The sequence below is a fragment of the Amblyomma maculatum genome, chromosome 6 (genome assembly GCF_055883805.1).
Source record: "Amblyomma maculatum isolate TAMU_Amacu chromosome 6, ASM5588380v1, whole genome shotgun sequence".
Taxonomy (NCBI): domain Eukaryota; kingdom Metazoa; phylum Arthropoda; class Arachnida; order Ixodida; family Ixodidae; genus Amblyomma; species Amblyomma maculatum.
Window position 1 is genome coordinate 81,612,384 of NC_139349.1, and position 27,698 is coordinate 81,640,081.

General features: G+C 45.8%; 1 protein-coding gene across 2 annotated transcripts in view; it reads right to left on the reverse strand.

Annotated features, from left to right (window-relative positions):
• Window positions 1–26,665, reverse strand: part of LOC146186104 (sodium-coupled monocarboxylate transporter 1-like) — a 31,397-nt gene extending 4,732 nt beyond the window's left edge. For both annotated transcript variants that reach the window (XM_084607035.1, XM_084607036.1), the window contains exons 1-14: window positions 26,065–26,665; window positions 20,880–20,948; window positions 19,914–19,965; window positions 19,285–19,352; window positions 18,475–18,555; window positions 16,728–16,801; window positions 16,160–16,300; window positions 14,798–14,927; window positions 10,356–10,444; window positions 9,293–9,402; window positions 8,752–8,819; window positions 6,037–6,123; window positions 3,325–3,506; window positions 6–103 (exon numbers count right to left, since the gene is read on the reverse strand). In XM_084607035.1, the coding sequence (XP_084463161.1) occupies window positions 6–103; window positions 3,325–3,506; window positions 6,037–6,123; window positions 8,752–8,819; window positions 9,293–9,402; window positions 10,356–10,444; window positions 14,798–14,927; window positions 16,160–16,300; window positions 16,728–16,801; window positions 18,475–18,555; window positions 19,285–19,352; window positions 19,914–19,965; window positions 20,880–20,948; window positions 26,065–26,406 (1,591 nt within the window). In that variant the 5' untranslated portion in view covers window positions 26,407–26,665. The remainder of the gene's footprint in view (window positions 1–5; window positions 104–3,324; window positions 3,507–6,036; window positions 6,124–8,751; window positions 8,820–9,292; window positions 9,403–10,355; window positions 10,445–14,797; window positions 14,928–16,159; window positions 16,301–16,727; window positions 16,802–18,474; window positions 18,556–19,284; window positions 19,353–19,913; window positions 19,966–20,879; window positions 20,949–26,064) is intronic.
• Between the last annotated feature and the right edge of the window lie 1,033 nt (window positions 26,666–27,698).

Genomic DNA, 27,698 nt, shown 5'->3' on the forward strand with positions numbered 1-27,698 from the left:
CTCACCTGTGAGAATGCTGATTATGATGCCTGTTCCCAGAGTGATGCAGAAACCTAGCACAGGCACGAACAAATGTGACAAGTGGTACAGCTTCAGGAGACCCCTAAAAAAGGAAAATTAGTTATAGCGGCTCCCGTCGATACAATACTCGTCGTCTCAGTCAAGAAAAAGAACAATTGCAATAAAACCTCGAATTCAAGAAGAAATGGTACAGCTTTATGGGTGTCTGTATGCTGGAATCATCTGACCCAGGTTTGAAGCATAACGCTGATAATGGCCTTCGCGCTTCCATTGTAGGTGAAAGAGTGGCGTATTGCTGAACTCTCGAGCTAAAAACATTCAAATTTTCTAAACATCTAAAGAAAGCTAAAGACACATGGTAACATTGCGGTCCATGCGTTTCCAAAAACTGCACCACGGAGATACCCACTGATCTAAGGCCGCATATTTTCGTGTTTCTAATGTCACGTAGCCAGAAACATCTTATTCGTGGCCTCCTTACTACTTGTAGCAGGGGCCTTAAATTAAGCCCACCATATCATTAGTGAACTGGAGCATCGTGTTTGTTTTTATAGCGTAGCTCCACCCTTCGCACTGCATACTACCAAGGTCATTCATTTGCGCGTTTGACGCTGAGCCGCCGGAGTGGGCCTGGCGCTCCTGCCCACGCCACTGTCCGCTTCCTGGTCTCCCTCGCTCCTAGCAGTACTCGGGGGCCACCGAGCGATCGTCCCGTCCCGATCTCTGAAACCACATGACTTGGCGAGAAGGTTGAAAACTGTTTCGACGGCGCTTGGTTGCTTAGTCTCATGCCATGGATGAGGTGCGTGCCGGTCCGAGTGCATCAGTGCTTCGGCGCAGGAGTCAGGCTTAGTCTGATAATCCACCCGATATAGCTGACCGAGAACTAACTGGCATGCTTGACTCGAGGCAGAGACCGACGAAAAGCGTGAAGCTGGCGTAGAGAAGAAAGGCCGGTATGACCATGTAACCATTCTTAACGGAGCTTACGCGCAGATAACAAGATTTAATCAGGTAAACTATCGCAAGTTTTACACTAATTTCTTGCAGGGCTCGATGGTGATTGGTTATAACTCTGACTGTATGCGTGGAAGGTACCAACGTTTGCTTTTGCGGCTCCTGGTAAGCGTGCTTTTCCTTAATAATACCCTGCAGTGGGTGAAGCCTACTCTTGCGCTACGTAGGCTGCCACAGCATTACAGCTCTTAACAAAATCGGGCATATAAATTCTATTTGTAAACTTGTTAGTAGGTTTAAAAGTACATTCTGCATCTGACAACTTACAGGGTGATATTTTTGGCGCGAGTGACTCTTTGAGAGAAAGTTTCCTCTTTCAACGAAAATTGTTCAAAACGTTTATTGAGGACAAAAGTGAAGTTTCGCAGGCTTTATGGACAACAAAATTCCATTACAAATTACCATGTATGCACAACTAAGCTACTAGTCTATGTGCCTTTTGAAGCTTGAAACAGGAGCGTCTGAGAAAAACTTCGTGTTTGCTTTCATTTCAGTTGCGGAAAAAAAATCAAACATATTAGTCAATTTACCGCGATAATTGGAGCGCTCGACTGCTAAGCCGAAAAACCGGGGTTATTTTTTTTTCCGCATCCAGATGGAGGCAGCACGAAAAAGGCGCCCGTGTAAACACTATAAATTACTTCTTTTTTGAATCAGTGTAGATATCCCCACAGTGACAGTGCTTATGTTATGTTTCCTTTTTTGGTTTAGTGTAATACACTCAGTGACTTTACGAATTTGTCCGATATCTGGAGAGTCCCCGGCAGAAATGGAAAGGTGAAATTTACTGAAGAAATTGGAATGTGTAAGGCTGAAGGTAATAACGGAGTAGAGGACGTGGCCTTTCACTTCGATGAAAAGAATGCGACCAAGAAGAGGAATAAGTGAGCATGTGCGTGCTGTTTCTCCGCATTGGCCCGTTCTAGCACGATAGAGTTAAAAAAAATGTAATACATAAAAAAAAAAAACTCGGGACCTCAACGAAGTTCCCTACGGATCGTGACATTATCAATCATTTTTGCGAACTGTCTCCTAAGACAGACCAACGCTCTTTTGGAAAGTCGGACGTTCTTCCCCTGCGCCGGTGAACAGTGTTCCTTTTTTCTTAAGGCAAAAGCCTTTAATGGCTCATGCTGTCGTGGACAAAGTGTGTCCCGCTTTGCGACGTTCTGATTGGCCGAGGCGGGATGCGTCCCTGCCATCTGCAATGCCACACTTGAACGCGCGCCAAGGAACGTCACGCGACAGGATCGATGGTGTACCTTGCCGGAGAAAGTGTGATAGACACTGCGCCTTTTCTTTCCTGTAAATCAATTATATTTATATTATAATTATATATAGTACTGAGACGAACGCTGATAAGAGGCAACAATGAGAAGCAAATGGCGGGATAAAAAGGGTAAGCTTTCGTCATTCTCCTCTTAAGAAACATCTAAGAGACCCACTAATTTTTAATTGAGACTGCTTAAAGGCCTCATCAACTCTTGGGCGCCATTAAGCGCCCTTGAATTTATTTACACTGTCTCAGCCAGTGCGTTCTTGGCAGAGCGTATTTCCCTTAACCGCCAGCGGTGCAGTGGGGAGGACAAATGCGCTGGCCACCTAGCTCAAAATAGGATATTGGAGAGAATGGGTAAAAGCGCAATTTAGGGTCACTGGCACCGGTACTCCTGTAGTGCAGTGGGTTAGCTCTCTGCTTCTGTGGGCATAAGAAAGGATTCAATTACCGTTCTTACACTTTCATGAATTTATTATTTTTTTTTTTTTGTAATGTAAACATTTACAACCGTTGACAGAATGGAATTCGAATACGCCTCATGAAGCGCAAGTATGTAAAATATCTTTCTTGTGCTTCTCATTCCCAAAGCTTATTATTTCAGCCTGAAAATTGGGGTTAAAGTAGGAACAATTTACCCAGTCATTCCGACTTGGTCTGTGCTTCATAGTTACGCTTCATATCCATTCGCAATTAGCCCCTAAACAGAACAGCTGTTGCTGTTGATCGACTGTCGCTGCCTTAATGGCGCGTCAGTGCAGCAGGTCTCGAGGAGACCAATACCTGCAGCACATTCAGCCATTTCCCCCTTCAAGTGTAGGCGCAGCACTCATTTTTCTTCTTTTTTTTTTTGTTATTTTAAGTAAATTGACCTATAAAGTTCCTGCGGAAAGATTTGTCATGCGGCGTCTATTTGCCGGCTGTAGTTGCTTCGTATCGTATAAGGAACCTAAACTAAGAACTGGGGGAGGACGCGTCACACGGCAAGTGAGGGGGCGGGGTGCACCTACTGAGGCTCCTCCAGAGGACGGTGCATGGACACGTTGAACACGTGGCCGGCGGCTTGCCCAGGCCGTAGGCAGCCCTCGACGGATGTAGGCAGCAACTCTTCGCCAGAATTGGAGTAGAGCAGTGAGCCCACCACCACCCACACGCACATGGCCTCGCCCAGAAGAAGACCTGTCAGGGCGCCCTGCGTTTATGCGGTTACAGGTATAGGTCCAATTTCAGTGGCGGACAAGTAGAGATTTCTTCCGGATTCAGAACTTTATTACCGGAAAACAAACACTGAAGGTTCCAACAAAGCATTGTGCATGGCACCGCGCTCCACATCACTGATCGCCTTAAATCCGCCTCTGGACTCGCGACACGCCTCCGGATGTCAACAAAATTGTTATGAGCTCAGCGCTAAGGCTAAGCAAGCTCATTCGCTGAGTACAAAACAATACACCTGAACCTGAACCCCAGCTGAGATGAACCTGAACTTCAGCTCGGGCTACTTGGTAAATAATCAGGCGTTCACTTCAGGAATAAATGTATGAAGTAAGACCAGTTTATGTTTTCCCGCGTATTAAGGGGTGGTTAGAATAAGCTGGCCTCGCGGAAATTCTGACGCCTTTACCCCGTCCCCGCTGCACCACCCGCCCCATATGAGAAACAAGCATTTCTCTGCAATGCGTTTCACGATTTTCGCACAGTTCAGTACCGCTTCGCTCGGAGAAAATAGAGTAAAAAAAAAATACTCTAGGCTAAGTCGCAGTGTTGTTCGCTCTCGGATTTCGCGTAGAGGTGCAATGCTTTCTTAATTTTTTTTTATGCTATATTTAGGCCGGGTACTTTCATGAATCAATGGGAATGAACTGCAAGTTGTCACTTTATGATGGGATGCCAGAACAACAACAAAAATTAGTTGTGGTTTAACTCTGATTAAACCTAGTTGAATTGCGATAGCAACGGCGGCAGCTTCTTTTGCCTGCTACATTATTCCCCTATCACGCCGTATCAGTGTAAGGTGCTACATTATTATGGACGAAATCTGGCGCAGTATTGCTATCGCAATAAAAATAAGCCACGCATACCTAGGTGCCTGCTGCTCGCGCCTTGCGCTGCTCACATGGTGGTTGTCTCCCTCTCTCGCTCTGCAATTACTTCAGTGCCTCATTATAGAATAGGGTGACCCTATCGGTTAGGGGGATAGCGGGGTGCCAGTGCAAATGCGCACAATGATGCGATGAATGGCGGAGGGTATGGCTAGGTGGTGCGCATGCGCAATGGAGCCCCGTTATCTCCCTAACCGATAGTGTCACCCTATTCTAAAGCATCACCGGTTAGTCTCAGGAGGTACCCCCTTAAAACTTGAAACATGCAGCTTAGGCGAAAAAAATATTGGAGTTCTCTCCAGATATCCCTTAATAGGTGAATGCCGAAAGCCTACTGTTCCTGCTCTTATCATTCACGTCTTTCTCTTGCGTCTACTCTTTCCCTATTTCTCTTTTCTTCTTTCCCTTGGTCGCTCATTTTAGTCCTTACTAAGCATTTTTAGTCATTTCTTGTCAGTTGTAGTCGTTACAAGTTGTGGTTAGACATAATGGTTGTTTGCAGTCATTAATAGTCATTACTACTCAATACTACTCATTTTAGTCATTACTAAGCATTTTCGGTCACTTGTAATCAGTTGTAGTCATTACAAGTCTTCTTTAGACGTATTGGTCATCAGAAGTCATTAGTAGTCATTGTAAGTCATTAGTAGACCATTTTAGTCATTACTGCTCATTACTAATCATTTTTAGTAATTCTGATCATGAGAAAGCATCAAAGTTCACCGGCGTTTCATAATTGGCTTACAGGAAAGGAAAGGCGCGCATTCACGTAATCTCGCTGGCACATCTCGCGGACAAATCTCGCCTCGGCGAGATTTTATGCTGCTGTACACGGTACATCGCGCGCCCCATGTCGAACACAGCCAGCTTTCCGTCAAAGTTCACCGGCATTCTATAATTGGTTTAAAGGAAAGGAAGAATGCAATATCAGTCATTCGCGGAATCCCGCTGAAGTACCTCGCGGACAAATCTCGCAGAGGCGAGGTTGTCAACATGAACCTTAAAAAAAAAAAGAAAATGTTCCCGCAGCAGCTGTAGCCTAGTGTTCCTGTATATGTTCCCGTATTAGGGATAACTTATGGATAATATACAGGAAGGCTACTACACCCGTACCAGCTAAAGTACCAGCAGCAGCACCCCTCGCCCGAAAAGGTTAGGAAGTGTTCCCCGTTTCGCGTAACGTGTTCGCCCGTTTGTGTTATTCTACCGCTAACGAGACCAAGTGTTGCTGTTGTAAAACCATCTTTTTATTGGTCCGGAATCGCTGCATGCGATGCTGTCTTTTCGATGAATCGCCATCGATTGAAGCATGCTCATCTAACAAAAAAAAAAATGCAGCTGATTTAGCAAAGTTGACCAAACGCATGTGTATGTTCACTATAGCAAGCCCCTTTCCTCCGGCTGAGTTTTCGAGCGCCGTAACCATTGAGCCGCAGAGGTGAGACTACGCTCTTAAGAATTTTTGGCCCTTCTGTTTGAGATCTACGTGAACCTCATGCGGCGGGCTATGCACTACTTAAATCTGCGTATGTCTACAGGCATTTTGAATGCAAGCATGGTCATGACCGACCTTTCTGCAGTTAATTTTGCGCTAAACATTGAGCACAATATGGGTGGACGCACCTTTTTGTTGCAAGGCGGGATAAGGAGCCCCATTGTGAAAACTCCGAGCAAGGGTCCAGACAGAGCACCCGACATAGCGAAAGCTGCCTGCGAAGAAGACAGACAGACACAGCAGAGGAACACTTTGTCAAGACTTCACACAATCACAATTGTCACAATCACAATTCACAATTGTCAAGAGAAGCGCAGTACGCCAAAAAAAGAAAGAAAGCAATGCTGATTACAACAACGTATCAAGCAATGCACGTACCCCTTAATTCTTGGTGTTCATTCAACGCCGAAATTTCTAATCGAATGAACACGTGCCAGCGATGGGCTCCTGTTGTTTGAAACAAAGGGTTAAATGACCTGCGCTGCATAACGGCCCAGCTCGCCAGAATCTTCTGGTCGGCCAGAGTCAGGTTCCCGCAAGGCAGCTCCCCAAATGGTAAATAGAGCTTTAGAACAGGGGGACCCTGTCGGCTAGGAAAATAGGGTAATAGCGGGTTGCGAGTAAGCATGCTCATATTTAATGCCGCACCCGTCGCCCATTCATCGCAGCATTCCACGCGTTCGAATTGTCGCTCCATAGTTATCATATTCCTCTAACCGATCTCTATTACCTCTATTTTAAAACTCCCTAAACAGGGGTATAGGGAGGCTTTAAGGCACGCTTCGATGAGTCAGTACCGCCTTCAGGGTGAAGGTACGTACCGTCCTCGCCAGGAACAGGTATAGCCAGTACCAGTTTCCCGTTCGGCTGCACTCAGCGCAGTGCAGCGACGGGCTGCGCTTAGCTATAGGGGAAATTTACGGTTACTGGGCAAAGCTGTGTCCATTTGATTTCATTACAAAACATAGCGAACCGATTTAGTATTGAAATAAAAAAATTAGTACTATACTTAGTAAAACATTTGCCGACGGTTGCGATGCTCGGTAATGGGAAATTTGAGCGCAAGTCATCAGTTATTTTGGTTTTGCGATGGGAGGAATGCTCATGCACCCGGATGATTTCAAGCTGGCTGGATAGTCCGGTGCCGCTCCCTCTTTTTAAGTATCGTCGTGCCATAAGGCATATTCTGTCATTCGCGTAATTTGTAATCACAGTTTTTGAATCGCTAAACCTAATTTCAGCCACCGTCGACGCGATCGCTAAATTAATTGTGACAGTAATTTATGCTTCTTCAAGCCTTCTTACGGGGCCCGTGGCTGCGCATACGGGTTAGCACTAGTGAGCGGCTATACCTGTGGAAAAAGGCACCTCTGTCATGGTGTTTTGCCGCGTCGGTGTAACGTCTTGGCTCTCGTTGAACTTGTCGCTTTGTGATGTTTGGCATGATATGCTTTTCGAGAATGATTTGGTTTGATTTATGTGGTTTAACGTCCCAAAGAAATCCAGGCTCTGAGGCACCGCACTGGAGGACTCCGGAAATTTCGGCCACCTGGGATAAACTCTTCCTTTGCAAAATGAGGTGCGCATTTTTGAGATCTGCATCTGCTACTAATGAGTAACTTGTTGTAGCAGTGCTTAATGGTACATTTAGCTGGTTTTCTTTTTTTTTTTTTTTTTTTTTTTTTAGGCCGGGCGGATAAGACTGTCTATCTGCTCTTATTACGGCTTATCGAGGTGTGCGTATAGATATGGCGGATACTACTCGGCTTGGGACGAATTCTGGCACGAGGCGTCTCAAGTGACGTACAAAGAGGGCAACAGGCCACTTAAAGGATCCGTCTGTTGTAGTGGATCGTCTGCTGTTGTAACAATCGCTCGGGCGGACATGCATGGTAGCTGAGATGCGCTTATTTTTAGTGCGTTAGAATTACAGCGGTTATGTGATCGAGAATCATATGTCCGATGTGTACAACAAAGCGTGGAGCAGAAAAGAAAGCTAACATAGTTATGACCTGAGCGGGATTCGAACCATGTGGGGGCGCAAACTGGTAAACTCGTTTCCCGCTGCTTTTGGCCAATCATCCATCTCCGAGATCGTTCCCTACCGCGCTGAAATACCAGCCTCTCACGCTGTCTGAAAATCGTATTCGGCCATTTTTGCGTTAAGGAGAGGAATGATGGGATATCTATTGGTCTTGCGCGTTTTGTAATTTTATTACATAGCTTTTCATGGGGGGGCCCAACAAGGCGCCTTGAGTCGGTCTGTTCCCTGGAAACAGAGGAGCGTCCATCGAGGCGTCCAATATACTGTTTTTTCACTGTAAGGGCATTCCAGTATTAAAATTTGATAGCGCGAAGATACAAGTAACTTTTCGTGGGAAAGTTGCAGGTGTCGGCGTAAGAGTAACTCCAGAATTCCCTGCATATCTGACTCATACGATCGTTACTACCTGCGATTCCTCCGCTTAGTGCAATAATGTGCCACAATGCACGTTCTGTTACCACAAGTTCGATCCGTCTACTTGATGGCTGCTAAATGTTCTGCATTAACACGGCAACGCTCAGTTTTATTAGTCAAGTGATCACGTGATTCGTTCAGACCGATAAAGTCACTGAGTCTCCTGTTGCGACCAGCACATTATACCACTACTGCTACGCCTGTATACGGGAAAACCTCGATGTACACTTATTGGGTATGAAATAGAGAAACAAAGAAACGAAAACCAATATTTTGTTCGCCCAATGAGTGTATATGCACTGAGCACTACTTTAACGGTTCACACACGTGTATAACGCATGAGTGCTGTCAAGCGGCTTTTGAGCGTGACATGACCACTACTTACCTTGAGAATGGATCCCACAGTACCAGCAACAAACGCCAGGCCGATTGTCAGCAGTCCGTACAGGGCAGCTAGGATAACAATCGTAACAACAATGATGAGAGCAAAGGTATCTAAATCAATCTTCAGTACAAGGTATCCTTATAATTAATGCTGTAGAATGCGATAGCGGGTAGCTCATGTCACTGTCATAGCCACGGTCGCTCTGCGAACGATACAGGTGTGCGTATTTATAGCGAGCGGCCGGGACAGCTTGTCGTTCAATCCTACGACCGCCTAAAAAACAATTGGAAGATTATGTATGAGCACCATGCACAAGGCGCTGCATTTTTTAACCATGTTCTCTGGCGAAATGAAAGGCAGCCAGTGCGGCTTTCCTGCCGCCAATTTCTTGCTTTGGCAGAAGGCAGTCGACTACCTCATTTGAAATGCCCCATGGAAATGCAAAGGCGACATCAGTGAGCAAGGCGCTCAGAGCTTGCGCTCTGGAACTAGATATCGAGACACAAAGCAGGTTGAAAGAAGAGTACAAAATAGTGCCCACCTACGATCTTGGTGACGTACGCCTCATGGCGAGGAGTGAGGCTGAGATGTCGGACAAGGAAGTCCTCCCACGTGACGGCAGCCAGCGAGTTGAAGCCCGAAGACAACGTACTAGAAGCCGGAGTGTAATGAGTACAACTCAACTCGACTCAACTCAACTCTTACTGATTTCCAAATTACATATGTAATGTGGACTGCGCTTCTCAGCGCAGTAACAGCAACCGTTTTGAAAAACGTTTACCTGTTTGTCAATGAAAGTACTCGGGTGACGTCACATATGCTCTCTTTGCCACTCGAATTTCACTGTACTATAACATCGTCGACCACAATTCCTTCCTTTTTCCCCTGCCTCAATGTGAAGTAATAGGACAAGGTCTCTTTACCGCCAGCTATACCTCTCCACTATTCCTTTCATTAAACTATTTTCTCTCTCTTACAGCGCGCAGCCTCAGCAATGCAAGCTGGAGCGGGTGGCGATAAGTCAAGCACGCGGCATTTTGCCGCTCCCTATGTAGAACAAAAGAAGGACCACTGTGGCGACAGTGAGTGTGGCATATACCGTCGCAGTTTTGGGTGGAGTTCTACTTGCCTTATTTCTACTCTAGGCTACGCGGCGCGCTGTAGTGAAGAGTTCCAGGCTCACCACCTGTAACTTTCTACGCACAAGCACCGAAATGTCGGCTACACGGTCATTTTTGCAGTACAAATGCAGCCATAGCCCAGCTACTCAGCCATATCTACTGGGCTATATGGATCAGTGGATATAGCCACAATGGGTAGCCGCTATGCCAGTTCAAAACTTATCGAATCAAGAAAGAGACAGTAAGGTTGAAAGTTTGGCGAATTGAATCTGGTTCATTTTGAAGGTAGCGCGAAAAACGAGGACCAAGAGTAGAATGACACAACACGAGCGCACGTGTTGTGTCCTTCTACTTTTGGTCCTCGTTTTTCGCGCTACCTTCAAAATGAAGAAAGAAACAGCTGAACTGGTACCGTTCACACATGCAGACAGCAGCGGGTTAGCACAGAACCAGGCTTCAATGCGCGGCGCCTATAGTCCATACCTGAGAGCGCTGCTGAAGACGCAAGCCACGAACAGACCAGGTAGTCCGGGAACGCCGTTCATTGCTTTCATCACAAAGTAAGGCACGAGCTGCAATTGCATAGAAAAAGAAAGGTTTCAAGAGCACATTCCACGCTGAACTCGATAGAATAATTATGTCTTTCTAACATGTGAACTGCTTCGCTAGTTTCATGTGACGTCTCTGTGTAAGATCAGAATGTGTAGCGAATTTTTCGTCCCATTTTTATTAAAAATAATGTCTGCTAATAGTAAGTACTTTCTAGATAGTTATTAATTAAAACAAAAGGCGTATAGTGGCGCATAAACATTCAAAACTAATCGTTACGATGTCGTATGCTTGTTAAAAAAGCAGGTTTTTTTTTTTCTTCTCTTTTTTTTTCTCACGATAGTTTTAAAAGCTGTGTAGCAGACGACGCGTGCACCCGGAGGCGTATCGCGGAGTTGGTTATTCAGAGCAGACAGAAGGGACGGTCCTCGCCCTTGCACTCACCACTCCCGATATTAACCCCATTACCAGCGATTCTAAACCAGCCATCCATAATTTCGTCACGGGTCGGATATCAAATTCAGCACTGTCCCCCATCCTAAAGCACCCTCCAACCCATTCCTATAACCCTTCTTTGGACCCTCGCACACGCGGGCCTAGCTGGTAACGAGCTGGCTCACTCCTGTGCCCAAGGTTTCCCTACCCGGATGAAGGCCGTGGAGTCCGCCTTCGGCCACATGCAGCGCGGGGCCGCCTCCTCTTATTATGATGACATATGTCCCTCTGCAGGCTCCGGTCGTGTCCCTTTCTACGTCATTGCCAGCTCTTACCAATGGGCATGGGCAGGACATGTAGTGCGAACAGAGGATAACCGATGGTCGCTGAGGGGAACAAACTGGGTTCCAAGGGAAGGAAAGCGTAGCAGGGGGCGGCAGAAAGTTAGGTGGGCGGATGAGGTTAAGAAGTTCGCAGGAGTCAAGTGGATGCAGCTAGCACAGAACCGGGTTAAGTGGAGAAATATGGGAGAGGCCTTCGCCCTGCAGTGGGTACAGTCAGGCTGCTCCTGCTGATGATGATGATGACCAGCCCTTAATAATGGCCACCCGTTTTCTAGTTTCGGTTTGAAAACCGGCGGTTTTCGCTAGTGATCGATTCCCGAAATACTCGCTTGAGTTATGAATTCCGTATCTTATTTTTAGTGTTCTCTCTTGACGTAGTACGAAAAAAAAATGCTTTTTTTTTTTTTACAGCTTAAAAAACCGTTGCAGTTGTTCTTTATCATTCTGCCGTGATGCGTATGCTATGAGGGACGCCGTAGTAGAGAACCCCTGAACTCTTCTTTTTTTTTTTTTTTGCGCGCACTGGCATCGCAAAACACGCGAGCATTTTTGAATTTCGGATCCGTCAAAATGCTGCCGCTGCGGCCGGGATTCGACCTCGCGACCTTGGTTTCAGCGTGCAGCTACATGTCGACACAGTGACGATTTTGGTCCGTGTCCGGGTATCTATCAAGGCTCCGAGTTCATGAGATAAGGTAAATGAAATGTGAATTTATACAATACGTATACTCTTTTGACTTTCACTCCCACCTTCCTCCCTTCCCTTACGGCGCGGTTCAGGTGTCCACAGAGCAAGTGTGACAGATACTGCGCCTTTCCCTTACTGTGAACCAACCAACCAACCAACCAACCAATACGTATACTCATGGTACAAGGCACAACTATATCGGCGCGGGGGCCGAAGCCTACTGGCTACTCGCGACTGTCTTCGCACAGCGACAGCCAGGTAGATGCCGCCAAGTCCGATCCAGGTGAGCAGCACAGTACTCGACGAACTCTCACTACGGCCTCTCCCGACAAGTGACAGCTTCTTTTATAAGCCCGGAAACCGTTGGATTTGAACTGTGCAATCCGGAGGCAGCAGTTGACGGCGGCCCAAGAGATCCAATAGCGAGCATGTTGGTCTCCCGTCGCGGATCTGCCGCGGCGTGAAGGGAACAGGAGAGCCGGGCATATGCTCCGGAATCTTTAGGTCGTGCTGTCGCCTTCTGGGTTCCCCTACGGCGAGGCTTCTCCTCCAGCGCAGAAGCCATGCGGCACAGCAGCGGGATTTGTAATGGGGCACCAGGCACTCTTCTTCAGCACCCGCTCGACTCCAGTCGTCGGGCGCTGCAGGAGCCGCGCGAACCGTGGCTAGAAGCCCAATCATAACAGGACACTGGCAAAGCCACTAAGCCGCCGCAAGTGATGATTTCAGTAATGAGTTTGTCCCTTCGATTGCCCTTAACAGGCGACAACAACAGCATTTGGCACTGACGAAGTCTTGCACCAGGTAGTACATATGATTTTTATTTTACTATGGGCTTCACTGTAATAACATTCTGCAATGTTGCGCATGGTCAAGTCGGTTGGTTTTTGTACGCAGCCTCCCACACGCGCAACGTTCCGTCCTTAATACACAGTTACGAACACGAGTTCGAGATGTTGGGGGAAAATGTTGCCCATCTGTATACTGAAGAAGCAAAAAGGAGTAAATTTACGCCACCCAAACTTGGCGAAGGTATATAACATCTGCATCGCGCTACAAATTTTTCTCAAATTCCGGCCTGTGGACGTGGCTTGTGCACAGATTTCTGCACAGAGTATTCAGTTTAATCCACCCGTGATCGGGAATTATATGTCTACACGTGACGCTCGATTTTCTACTTCGTCTCGTCGATACAGGCGCGCACTAGAACGATTGAAATGTGTTTTCTCGATGTAATGTTGCTGCGCTGTAGGTTAAAATAGAGGCATTTCATTTTAAAATGAGGTGACTAGTAAAAGAAGTAACGGTTGCAGTTGCTAGCCTTCTGTGAACATTGCTAGTATACGTCACCAGCTGAATTCTAGTCCCTGAAAATTCCAGTGGCATTTATATCCGGAAGGTTCTGACTTAGTAGGTGCTGCAGTGCTGTGTGAACGGTGATGCACGATTCAATGCCTGCTATACGCTTATAGCCTGAATCAAAGCGTTACACATGAAGTATCGGTCTTTCCGAAATGTATATTTATCACATGTTAATTAGTAACATTAATTAAGTATGAAACAATAATTATGATCATTGCAGATAACACATTGCCATTCCGGCGGATCAGAAAAAGACAGCCTTCGAAAATATGTGCATCCGGATACAACTCAAGAATAAATCGGCTTCTCAAAGAAGACCCTCCCACACATTGCGTTGAAAGCTCCGCCGCGCTGGTGCAGTGGTTACGGCGCTGTACTTCTATGCCCAAGGATGAGGAATCGAATTCCGGCCGCGCCGGACCCTTTTCGATGGAGGCGAAAAGCAAGGCTCCGTGTGCTGTGTGATGCAGCGCACGTTAAAGAACCTCAGGTGGTCTAAATTTCCGGAGCCCTCCACTACGGCGTCTGTCATAGCCTCAATTTCTTTGGGACGCTAATCGCCATAAACAGACAGACAGACAGAGATTGTATGTATGTATGTATGTATGTATGTATGTATGTATGTATGTATGTATGTATGTATGTATGTATGTATGTATGTATGTATGTATGTATGTATGTATGTATGTATGTATGTATGTATGTATGTATGTATGTATGTATGTATGTATGTATGTATGTATGTATGTATGTATGTATGTATGTATGTATGTATGTATGTATGTATGTATGTATGTATGTATGTATGTATGTATGTATGTATGTATGTATGTATGTATGTATGTATGTATGTATGTATGTATGTATGTATGTATGTATGTATGTATGTATGTATGTATGTATGTATGTATGTATGTATGTATGTATGTATGTATGTATAACTTTATAAGGAGCCAGCAAACGACGGGTTAAAACGTCGGGACGCTGGCCAGATTGTGATGATTTGTTTCGTTTGGAGGGTTTAACGTCCCAAAGTGATTAAGGCTATGGGATACGCCGTAGTGGAAGACTCCGGAATTTTTGGAGTTTTTAACGTGCACTGACATCGTACAGTACACGAGCGCCTTGTTTTTTCACCTTCATTGAAAAGCGACCGCCACAGCCAGGATTCCATCCCGAGCTCAGAGGTTCAGCAGTCAAGTGTCATATCCAATGAGTCAGAGCGGCAGGTCAAAAGATTGTCATGACGTCGAATGCCAACTGCTATTGCATCTGCTAGCGGCCGTGGAAGATGCAGGGCGGTTGTCGACGACGTCATAACCACAGTTAGGCGTGAATGGCTGAAGGGTTGACGTTAAAATGCATTTGTCGGTAATTGCCGTCCACTTGAGTTCGAGTAATATGCGCCCAGAATACCGGTCTGTTTTTCGCATTTTTTTCACGGTTGCGCATACTTCGCAGCCGGCTACCGATACAGTGTCATTGTACTGTTAACTAGCAGAACAGCGCATGCATTATCCAGGTAAGAAGGAATTCAACGCATATACCTGGTCGGGATTAGATATCCTGCCAGCCTTGAGAGGGTCGCAGTCGGCGTAGTGAGCATAGATAACCAGTCCTGCTAAGCAGCTGAGGCTGATGTTTATCATGACACCCGGGATGTTTATGTAAAGGGCACTGCAAGGCGAAAAAAAAAAAAAGAGAAACGGTTAGCCGCAAAGGGTACGCAGTCTACGTATGCACCGTACTTAGGTTTCGACACCAACGGACGAAAAGTATACGAAGCGGTTCGCGACATTTTTGGGGGACATACGAGATGTGTTAGCAGTTAGGGTAGCGGGAAAAATCATGTGCCTCCCCTTCATTTATCGAAAACTATACATTTCTTAACCTGAAATATTCACAAAAATAGTAAATGACGACCAGTCATTTTATAGCACCTTTCTTTCCCTTTCTGGAGACTCTAACCTCACCGCAATACGCCTGTAGGTAAGTTTTCTTGACAAAGTTGTATACAGCCATTTATCAACCAAACCTCACAGACAAATTACGTCAGAATTACCAGTAAACATGGTGCCAATTTAAAATATAGACTGGTGCGTGATTTAATAGCACTCAGCAGACACAAGGTCCCTGTGAGTGAATATCTCAAAGTTATAATCGTTTGCCAACGTAGTGTGCTGTGAAACTCCTAGTATATTCTTGAACCATGCACCGTTCAGTACCACGACTAACGCAACCTAACTCATTTTTCTGTAGTCCAATATTATATTTCGTTCACTGCTCTCACTTTTCTCTATACTGCCCGCATCTATGCATAGCGCATGAAAACAAATGAAATCCTTGACCCATCCCCCGCCCCCCGCCTATCCTTCAGATGTTCTAACGGTTGCCGAAACACCACTCCTAATTCTCAATCATTGGGGTTAAAATTTCAATTTACGTAGTGGTTTACGCGCAAATTGTGATGCGTACAGTTACCAAGTAAATGTACTATAGGCCTCCACCTCGTTCACGCAATGCGGTCCTGCAATTTACAGCGACTGACTTAGGGCTGTAATAACGTGACGGGCGCTGGGAGGGGACACCTGCAGAAATAATGTCAAAATCTAACTGCGCGCTCTTGACCGACGAAGAAGCTCGTGTGAGCATATTTACATAAATATTCTCGCCAAGTACTAATCCATAGCACATTGCGCATAATTTACCACCTCCCTAAAGCCTGCCTTTCACTTAACATCAAATGTTGTCGCCGCTATATACAAACACCGTCGCACCGTCGCCAAATGTAGCGGCTCTGATCACCTATAGGTTACTAAACGCTTCTTGATGCTATTCTTTTTGTTTTGGCTGTTGGCACGCGTAATGTGACGTCACGCTTACCGCCGTTTAAATATGCTCACACTCACGCTTTAGCCTTCTTCAAGCTGGAGACGCTGCTGAAGCGTTGCACCTGCGTCTGGCTGGTGCCGTACGAGGCGAGCCACACGAACGTTGTCCCAAGCAGCACAGTCCACAGCGAGTTGGAGTGGTGCGCATCCAACTGCGTGCTGAACGACACAGCAATCAGCTCGCATAAAGAATCACTCTCTTCTGAAGGGAATAAATGGACAATACTCGTTCGGAAAACGGCGCACTGTCTGTTCGAATAGCACACAACGTCTCAAACACTCGAGTTCTTGCTTTTTCATTTTTTTTTTTCGCTCAGCCTTTAACAACCGTAATAAGAACCGATCTTTGCGATGATGTTTTGGGAGTTCGTCAGAACGTAGTTTCACATTGTTTCACATTCGAAACCTACCAAAACCTCACATTCGGCGTTTGATAGCCTGCACAACCGCTGGTTTGTGAAACATTTTAGCATTCGCCAAGATGTTTTTAGGCCTCAGTTTCTTTTTCGAGAGCGAGGCACAGCTTCCACAGAATCGGTCGCCTATACGGAGGATGTGAGCACTGCGTGCAATGCGGCGCACTCACTTCAGAAACTGCACGCGGCCTCCGTCGGCAGCAATTGTCCACACCTCGGCGATTCCACCGGCCTTTGCAGCACCCTGCGAATATTTGCACAACGAAACCTTTCTGAAAATTACAGAATAAAGCGTATAGCGTTGTCAAGACATTCGAGAGACTGCATACTAAACGCCACGTCGCTCCAAACTCTTCCATTGAAAAAAAAGAAAAGAAAAAGGAAGAAGAAACATGCAGAGCTACCGATTCTACTGATGCGGACGAAGTAATGTGGTGCGCAGTAAACACTTTCGCCATATCTGAACCCGCCGCGGATGAGTGGTTACGGAGCTCGACTGCTCAGCCGAAGGATGCGGGATCGAATCCCGGCCGTGGCAGCCGCTTTTAGACGCACACGAAAAGCAAGGCGCTCGTGTACTCTGTGATGTCAGTGAACGTGCGGCAGAGGATTCATACACTTGGCAAACAGTTTTCGCCTTCATGGTGGCCCTGAATCTTTCATATTAGTGATATTTAATTGTGCATACGGCAGTGGAACTGCCGACAAAATAATAGCCTCAAGGCTAAGTCCGCAACAGCCTTGGTGCAGCTCAACAACGACGAAAAAAGCGAGCATGCAATGCTGCTTTTCGCAGCATCTGATCGCAAATGCAAACGTTTTCCACGAGTTTTCGGCGACAATTATACACTCAGTGTGTTGAGCTATTTTATTATACTTTGAAAATTTTTATTCAAATGCGCGTCATCTTATTCTGCTAATTTTGTATCCTTCATAGTCAATTTCACTTTTGGGACTTTAAACTCCATATAACATATATTCCACACTTTTCTTGCTTAATTAGAGTGTGTACAACGACCTTCAATAAGAAAATTCAGACAACTTCGGAAATAGCACTGTGCGACTGTGACCAGATCTTAGAGACGTTTACTCGCTTTCTAGGACGATGATGAAAGAGTCGCTTGTTGAAACTCGCGGAAGGTAGAGACAAGCGTACTATTTTAAAAATCCGGCGCTGTTTCGGCAATATCGCGTTCAGCGGCTCAGTGCGACCGCTCAGTGTAACTGGCTGCATCTTTTGTGTCTTTTGTGTAAGAGCAGATTCTCAGGCATTAGTGCAGGCAAATGGGCTCTGACAGCGAGGCTTCTCCGCGTTCGACTTAAGATCATACGCACACGGAAAATCGTCGCGTGTAAACTTGTACTTCTTTCTCTTTCCACTTTCACTCCCACCTTCCCCCCTTCCCTTACGGCGCGGTATGTTCATCTCCCTTCGGCCGCAAAAAACTTGTGACCAAAGATGTTTACTTTCTTGTACCTTGCGGCGCAACTAACCACACCAACACTGGCTGGAATACCTGAAATTATGCTCAAATACACAGCAAGTGCCGCGCATCCAATGCAGACGGCCTGGAATTTCGCCTACATCACGGAAGTCGCAGCAGTCGCCAGCGCCGCTACTCTAACCAGGAACGAGCGCCTAATAAGCTACACTCGAAAAGCAAATACCAAAGGCTCTTACCGAGTGCGCGTTTCTCAGTTAGATGATAATTGCGAGCTCGCTAGTGTGGGCAACGGAGAGCATAGTTCTAACGGTGCACTTCCTTTCTATCTCGCTCTTTGAAGCTTGCCACGCATCTGTATAGTAAATTGCAATTCAGAGCGTTGCGACTGCCTCGCCCCAGCCTTCTGCATTCCAGCATTCATCGCGCATTTCGAAAGTTGCCAGAATGGAGTCGTACACAGAATGTTGCTCACCCATATGACGACACTCAGCATGCCGCCTATCATGATGGTCATCTGGAAGGCATCCGTCCACACCACCGCTTTTATTCCTCCCTGCAAAACAAACACCGATGCACCACTGCATGGCCTGATGCGCACCCAGTGGTCGACCTCCGTGTCACTGCCATGTCAAGAGGAAAATGGACTGTGTGAATAAAAAAAATGTTCCGCCTAGACAGCAAAATGAAAGTAACTCGCGGTTCCCAAGGTCAGTTGGCGTTTCTATAGATGTTTATCTTCGGGTGCGCTGTCATTGGCCTTTAGCTGGACGTGAAACCAATACGTCCAGTAAAGTCGGAACTCGAACTACAAATGTTAGCTTGTGCTTATCTGGCTGAAGCTATTGTATCTATATTTTTATAGAATGAACGTCTATGTTAGACCGCTAGAAATTAAAGGTCGTGAGAATGAGGCCTCGAGGTCAAATGATCCTGATTCGCAATGGTTGCAAATGCGGTCGCTATTAAAAAAGAAACATTCCGTGGCCCATACGGAACATCTTATATCCGTCTCAACAAGGACAGTACTTTGAAGTGTAGTTAAAACAACAAGTAAAATTTACTTTTGGGCAAACACCGTCGCATATACGTATGTCGTAATCCGAGCAGTATATTTATTATTATTATTATTATTATTATTATTATTATTATTATTATTATTATTATTATTATTATTATTATTATTATTATTATTATTATTATTATTATTATTATTATTATTATTATTATTATTATTATTATTATTATTATTATTTGCATTGTGGAGCCAACCAGACGTTCTCACCAGCGCAGTGTATAGCGTGCAGATCAAACCGATGACCACGATTGAAGACCACACAGGGAAACCGGTGACTTGAAAAATGAAAGAAAATCAAAGAAAAACCACAAAAAGTTGCGTCGTGATAAGGGGCTACAGCACTGTGCGTTTTTCCATATTATATAAAAAAGGTTTCATATGCTGGTGCTAAATCTACAGCATATACACAGTACTTATGTCAAGTAGCAATGCCACCTGTGCCAGAAGAATGCTGGAGTGCCATAATTATTCTAAAGTTTAGTGATATTTATTAACAACACTTACGTGACTGGTTAATTTCATATAGGTACTTCAAATTCGTTGCATTTACACTTGATACGTACTGAATTGTTACGAGGCCCACCAACACCAAAAATTTCCGAGTGATTCTGCAGTGCTGACCTCCGTCAATCTGCTTAACTAGTTGTTTTTGATACCAACCTGCTACACACTTATTTAGTTACGCCAAGTAGCAAAGATATCGCAAAAAGAAATTAGAAAGTGTAACTTTTTTACGTTTCCGTTACTTTGCAGAGCGTCATAACTACACTGCTCTGTTGGTTGCTAACTTCAGTCTTTTCGTTATCATCTGTGTAAGATAGGAAGAGATAGCTTACCTGACTCTAAAGCCAACGACGGCCCGTACAGCACAACTCCCATGTAGAGAATCTAACAAAGGAAAGATAACACACATCCAGCAGAGAAGTATCGAAAAAGCATTTCTGCAAAAGCCTCTTTTTCTACACACCTATCTCGTGTTGGGTTTAGTTGACAAACGGTCGCGAACGCAAAACGTTTTATCGCAGTGAGGTCATGGTCACTCATAGCCTGAGTCACTTTGGCACGTTATAGAGAGGAGGCGGAAGAAGAAGAGGAGGAGGAGGAGGAGGAGGAGGAGGAGGAGGAGGAGGAGGAGGAGGAGGAGGAGGAGGAGGAGGAAGAAGAAGAAGATGAGGAGGAAAGGCAGGGAGGTTAACCAGTAAAAGGAACCGGTTTGCTACTCTGCACTGGGAAGGGGATGAGTGGATATAAAAGTTGTGAGAGAGGGATAGTTGAAGTTAGTACAGTCACATAACAGACATGCCACATCACATCACGTCACTGTCATATCATACCAAACTCATAATCTTTCGATTAGGCCTGTGCTTTTCATAAAGTGGAGCAGTGCCTGGGAGGCCTTCACCGCAGACGATCGCCGTGGCCAGGGACCTAAAATCTTAATTTCAGTCAATGGGCGTCCATCTAGATACTCCAGCGTACGGCACAGACACTGCCTTTCCTCACTGTATATCGGGCACACAAAAAGAATGTGGCCTATAGACTCGTCGCATCCACGTTATAGAAATCCTATAAAAGGTTCCAGCCTACGGGGAAAATGTCGATAGTGGTAGACGGAAGGGAACATGTAAATTAAAAAAAAAAAAAAATATGCCATTCTTGTTGCTTGATGATTTTTTTCATAATGTCAGTTGAGTAACGTTACGCAGGTTTACTTATTTCTTGGCAATTAAAAATGACACTTAATATACAAATAAGGCAAAATTAACTTCGTTTCTCGCACTTGGCAGCGTCGTGCTACTCACCGTATTCACGATGAATGTCAGTGAACCCAGCAACCGTACTGCGGTTGAACGGAACCTCCTCTCCAGATACTGAACAAAGCGGAAAACGGAAGCAAGACTGTTAGTAAAAAAAAAAAAAAAAAAAAAAAATCACGTTTCATATCTTTTTTTTTCATCACGTGAAATAATCCCAAAATACTATCAACACTGCCGGAAAACATATATGGAACGTCATAAAGAAACTTCGCATGCTAATAACAACGAAAACATTAACTAGTCTGCTTCTTTTCTAGGTTTAGGGAGCATTGGCATTGGACGGTAAGAGACAGTCACAGATCCTGGCAGAGATGTTTCATATGACCGATGCAACATCGTGCGAGCGATCAGAGCAAGGATGTTGAAAAACATTGCTCGACGTTATTGCGGATCAAACGCCACTGACTGAGTTCGTCCATGTAATGTGGGTTCTCTTACGTTAATCCACTCCATTTTCATTTTACCTCCTCTGATTTTCTTTCTAAATACGCTTTGACATCAGCCCTGTTATTTTCAGTTCAGTCGTGTACGTGGCGTGTCATGACATGGTCCATAGGGTCACGAAGAGTCGTTCAGTCTTGTCCGACTCTTCGTGACCCTATGGACCATGTCACGCCACGCTTTCCGGTCTCTCACTATTTTCCTAACATCACATAACTTCATCTGCAGTGCCTCGAGGATGCCATCTAACCATCGCGTTCGCTGCCTACCCCTTCTCCGGTGACCCTTAGCCTTTCCCAACATCAAATCTTTCTCCAGCGACTCCTCTCTTCTCATCAGATGACCAAAGTAGCTCAGCTTTAACTTTAGAATTTGACACTCCAATGAGCAGTCAGGGCTTATGGTCGACAATATCGACTGATTTGACCTTCTGGCAGTCCAAGGAACTCTCAAGAGTCTTCGCCAGCACCACAATTCAAACGCGTCAATTCTTCGGCGGTCAGCCTTTTCACAGTCCAACTCTCGCATCCATACATCACAACTGGAAAGACCATAGCACGAGTTATACGGATCTTGGTTGGCAGACTAATGTCTCTGCTCTTTATTAGGCGGTCAAGGTTAGCCATGGCTCTCTTTCCCGGAAGTAGGCGTCTCCTAATTTCATGGCTGCAGTCTCCTTTCGAGGTAATCTTGGAGCCCAAGAAGAGAAAATCTGTCACAGCTTCCACTTCTTGTCCCTTGATGCTCCAGGACTTGATAGGGCATGACGCCATGATCTTTGTCTTTTCAATGTTCAGTTTAAGCCCAAACTTCTCACTCTCTTCTTGTACGCGCATCAGAAGTCTCTTGAGTTCCACTTCACTTCCTGCCATTAAAGTGGTATCATCCGCATATCTAAGGTTGTTGATACGTTTTCCAGCAATCTTCACTCCAGCTGAAAACTCGTCCAGACCGGCCTTCCTCATGATGCACTCTGCATATAGGTTAAATAGGCAGGGCGACAATACGCAGCCTTGCCTCACTCCTTTCTCAATCGGAAACCAATCAGTAATTGTGACTGGCCATAGGGGTTTCTTGGCAGGAAATACTGGAGTGGGTTGCCATTACCTTCTCCAGTGAATCACATTTTGTCAGAACTCTCTGCCGTGACCTGTCTGTCTTGGGTGGCCCTACACAGCAGAGCTCACGACTTCCCTGTTATTTTACTTTGTGGTTAAAGCCTGTCACTCGTTCATTGCGTAAACAGCGTATCACATGTTTATTTTTCTAATTAGGACATTATGTCACCCACAAATGTATTGTAGTTATGTGAACGCATCTATTAATTTCAATTTTTTTTTCTTAAAAACAATGACGCGGTGTACTATAGGACTTAGTCATTTGTACCCATGTTCCAGGCTCACTTGAGGCGGACATACGAATCAGGAAAAAGCACAGACAATTTGAGGCCTTCCCCTACTCTGTTCCGCACTCGAGAACACATCACCCTAGCAATAAAACAGGAAATGTAGTCTTCCTCCTTCACATAGAATTGGGCTTGAATGATCCGACATTGGAAAGAGAGGAACAGGTTACTGTCTAAGCGCTGCGAAATAAAGACGTGGAAAAATTAAGAAATAACGAACTCAGCGTTCAACGACTTTAAATATTCGGAATATCCCGTTCTCCGGTTTTGTCTTTTACCTACAGCCTTCTTTGTGCATATCTGCGTGAAACCTCATATCCGTGACAGCGTCTTAGAAACAGGAAAAAATACTAAGCTCAGCTTCGTATGCGCCCCGTGTAAATGTAAATGATGTTATTTCGGCGAACATGAAGAATGCGGTGACAAAGCGACGATCAGCGCGCATTGAGGCGTCTACGCCTATTAGGAGAAAGGACAAACACTTTGCGGATTTCCTACAATCCGTTCCGTGCCAGGGCACGTGCCGCGCTTGCTGTGAAACAGGAAAGTCGGCCTCTTCCACATATACACCTCCGAGGAGAAATTATCGCGAAACGGGTCAGGAAAACTCTTTCCTACTGACAGCGTGCCGCCAGCCCTCGACGACGTTCGGCTATTCAGTAAGGCGAGTACGACGGCGTTGACATTTCGACATTCGGCGCATGCGTGTTAGTGGCGGAGAAGCTCTTTCTCTTTGGCACCGCTCCCGACTTTCCTGGTGCTCGTAGCGTCATGCAGAGCCAGAAAGTGCTACACAGAGAGTCATGTTATTGCACTTCTCGCATTATAGTCATGGTACACTTGAATTTCAAGTTGAAAGTTTATTTTCGAATAAAAAAACAACGTACAAGAATATACAGCGAGCTCCATTGATGCTAATATAAGATGTGTCCTGAAAGTGATGCAATTATCATTATTTTTATCGCTGCCTCACATTGGTCCCAGCGTGTTCAGGCTGGCTGCGTTAGGTGGGGGTGACTCTCTTTTTGTCACTACCTGAGTCCTATGAGCGTTGGTACTGCTGTTTCCGCGAGCCTCCTGATAGCGGTGTTCGACGAGAAATGAAGGCAACACTCGTGCAAAGGTATACACCAAAGAGTTCTGTGCTAACCTCTACAAAAGTATCGCTGACGCCGCTATAGTGACTCATTTCGCATTTTGCATACGGTGACTTTGTCTTTTCGTATTGTGAGTTTCGAGGTGGTGAAAGTTGTTTAATGAGGGCCGAAAATATGTGACAGAATTGACGAAAATGTGTCTCGTGTTCGCGATCGCTTGACCACCGACTCCAAATGAGTGCGCAAATTATGGCTGGCTCTCGGTATTCCGAGAACGACTCTGCATAACATTTTTAGCGAGAGCTTGAAAAAGCTGAAAAGTGTGCGCTACACTAGTGCCGATTCGAGGAAACTGCTTTCGGCACTTATTGATAACACTGAAGATCGCAAGGTCAGTGCTTTTATTTTCTGTTCCGAGAAAAAAAAAAAAACTATAGAAATTGAAGAGAATATAAAACATCACAAAAAAGTGTCAGAAGATCTTCAAGTTGAACTTCAAACTGCTGACTGACGATTACGCGGGGAACCGAGTGATAATTGCATGAGAACTTTCGAAACATGTGCCCATTGTACCTCATCTTTTAGGAGAATGTCATCACCGGTGGCGAAACACGGGGTTCAATGTGCGACCTTGAAACGAAGCTTCAGAATTAAAATGGCACGCCTCAGAGTCCCCTTGCCCAAGGAGGCAACGCGCAAGTCTAAAGTAAAAACCGTGTTAATTGGTTTGCGGCGTAAGAATTTTGGCTCGCAAAGAAGTCGCACCCCAAGGCAGTCAACGCTGCCTACTACACGTGGCTGTACTAAAGAGTTTTAAGGAAAAGGGCTGCTTGAATGCGAGAAGAGATCGCCGATACCTGGCAGTTGCACCACGACAACACTTTAGTCACACCTATCTGTGCGTCTCGGAGTTCCTGGCAAAGCACAACTTGGCGGTGGTGATAAGATAAGTGTTCTCAACAAGTGACAGTTATTTCAGTGCGTGGAAAAAGAAAACACTGCGCAAGATAATTAAAAATGCTAACTAATTATGTACCATCTCTATTTGTTTTTCTTTTCGAGATATAGCTGTACTAAAAACGTTTACAACCTCTTTTTTTTTTGCCCATTTACACATTTTCACTTAACCAGGCGAGTCACTGCTGTTTTCGTGTCTTCATTTTCCTTATCTGGGCCAGTAATTCAAGGACCGCTGCGACGTGTTGCTGGGGACCTGCTTGAGCTGCAGCTAAGTAAACCTCAATCAACAGGCAGGAGTTATCAAACAATTAACCGCATTCGAAGCTACTTGAGAAGTATAGAAGCGTATCGCCCGCTCCTGACAGATATCCGGTACACAATTAAACGCGTGCTTTAATAAAGGTAGCATTCCTTCCTATCCTTTCCAGGAAAACACTGATAATCCCCCATCGGAACCTCAAAAGGTTCCACAGCCCGATTAAAACAAAAAACCATAAAACGCCGTCTATTTATAAAAACGAAGGGTTGATTATAGAATTCCCGGAAACAGTCGAATTTTCTTGAATACATATACTGGGCGAAATAACGTCGGATAGCACAGTTGCTTCGCGGATAGGCTACGTGCAGTATGCGAGCGCTGTTTTATCCAATAAATGCCGTACGGCAACTCAAGAAAGTCGCTGGCCTTGTGCTCAAACAACCTTTCCGCGTGTGGCTCCCTTTGTACTGATATCAATGTCCGCGATAGCGAAGTGTTCAGATCACTCGCTATTGAGGAAGCCATTATCAGCTTCTTTTTCTGGCGTAAAAGGTAAACAGCTCTCCTTCTAAAAACAAGCCGAAGTAGCTGCCATTCATGTCACAAACTTCTCTTACCTATGATTTATTTCCTTAGAAGGGAAACAATCTTGTTTTAGGAACGCGGGAAATAAGACGTCATTCATTTCAACGCCCTCCAAAAAAAGGTCGCGCAGTGCGATTGCTGTATCCGGACGCCTGGCTGTCGCAATGGCGCTAACACTGTGCCATGCATCAGGCTTTCGCCCTCTGACACATTCGGTGCCCATTTGACTCCGACATCTATAACATCGCATATAGTAGGCCGTACCCTCTCTAACACCGCATATAGTATTCCGTACCCTCGATGCTACCAACTGGCAGCGCACACCCCTGGACACCTAATGGCCCGATAAGATAGCACACGCAGAAAGACAAAGGAAGTAAAGCCGAAGGGAAGGTTAAGGTCGCGGTGGGAGAGAGCACTGACCGAATTCACACTAGTCAGTTGTAGCCTGTAGAAAACCGGCAGAAAGACCTCCGCCGCGACGACGTTGGATATGGCCAACCCGAAGATGGCCACCCAGAACTGCGTTCCCCTGTAGTACATCTCGGCGGGGTAGCCCAGCACAGTGGTTGCCGACTGCAGGCTGGCCATCATCGACAGGGAGACGGGCAGCAGCCCCAGCTGTCGGTTGCCCAGTAAGAATGACTGGTTGGACTGATCTCTGCGGTCCCGCCATGCAAAGTACACGCCGATTCCCGACGAGACGCACAGCATGGCGCACAGAACACCGTAGTCAATCGCGCCGAACTTCGGCGTCTCCTCCATTGTTTCTGCTTGTAGTGGTGGTATTTAATGCTCCGAGGTCCAGGAGAAAAATCTTCTGCTCAGCCCACACAGAACACTACGAGATGCGAGCCCCTCCAATCACATAGACGTGGAACTACGGTGAGGATTCCTCTGCGTCATCCGGCACGAGCACAAATTGTCGTCACTTCTGTCGTCGACGCGTACAACGTAGTTTTTGTTCGGTATCGATCTAGTCTTCACGAGGCCCTTTCACGGGAGCGGTCGCAGCGGCACACTATCAGCGGCACACTATCAGCGAGATCGACACGAGAGTGTTTACTTCTCTTCTTGTCGCCGCGACGGTCTTCGAAAACGGTTTCTCACGGTGTCTGTCGTGGATTGCCTGTCACGGGCGGAACTCTGCCGACGAATGTGACCGGTGGGTTTCTGGGCTCGCGTTAAACAACCCCCATTTCTTCTGCCTCGTCGACCGACAATGCGTTATCGATCAACACGCTGGAGGTGGAACGGAGCTCATTGTTTCTCTCGTGTCGGCGGATAAACCCCGTCACGGTTCAGCGGGCGGCTCGCGCAATCTTGGCCAGCGTCTTCGCCAAGCCAGATCAGGGTGCTGAAATTTCAGCGCGCCGGTAAATTGGTGTGCGCAGAAAGCGCAGCCCATGGTTTGTCTAAAACAAGCATTCCCGTCTCAATTACATCATTTTTAAATGTTACTTAAGGCTTCTTGGATACACATTGTACGGAAAACAAGTTGGGCAGATATATTTATTACAGCTTACGTGTGAGAATACGAAAGCATTAATATATCATGACTATGTTCATACTTTACACCTTACAATGCACTACACATAAAGTGATCAGTAATGCACGTTGCATAACTTATATTAGTCATGAGTCATATGACTATAGAACGCTGCGTTCCATCACTCATTACTATGCATGCGCTCATACGTGCGGCGCGACGTACACCGGTGTGGTGACGGTGTCCGAATTTCGTACCATGGACTATCCCGTCACCGAGGCTGGCCCACCAAACAGTGTTCTTCTACGTGACCTGCGAACTGCCGCCGGCCAGACGCATGCTCGTGTTGGAGGACCGCGGTGCATGCTTATCAAGTTAGCAGGAGTGACATAGATATAAAACCAGGCCTGATTTCCCAAGCTTGAATGCGCTTGCATGGTAGCGTGCCCGACTCGAGAACCAAGGGTCCTGGTAAGTTCGATTTTCATCTCAAATTTGCTGCCCAAATTGGAATGTGTCATGTCACGTGGCCTCGTGACGTCACACAAACAGTCGACCAATCGGCACC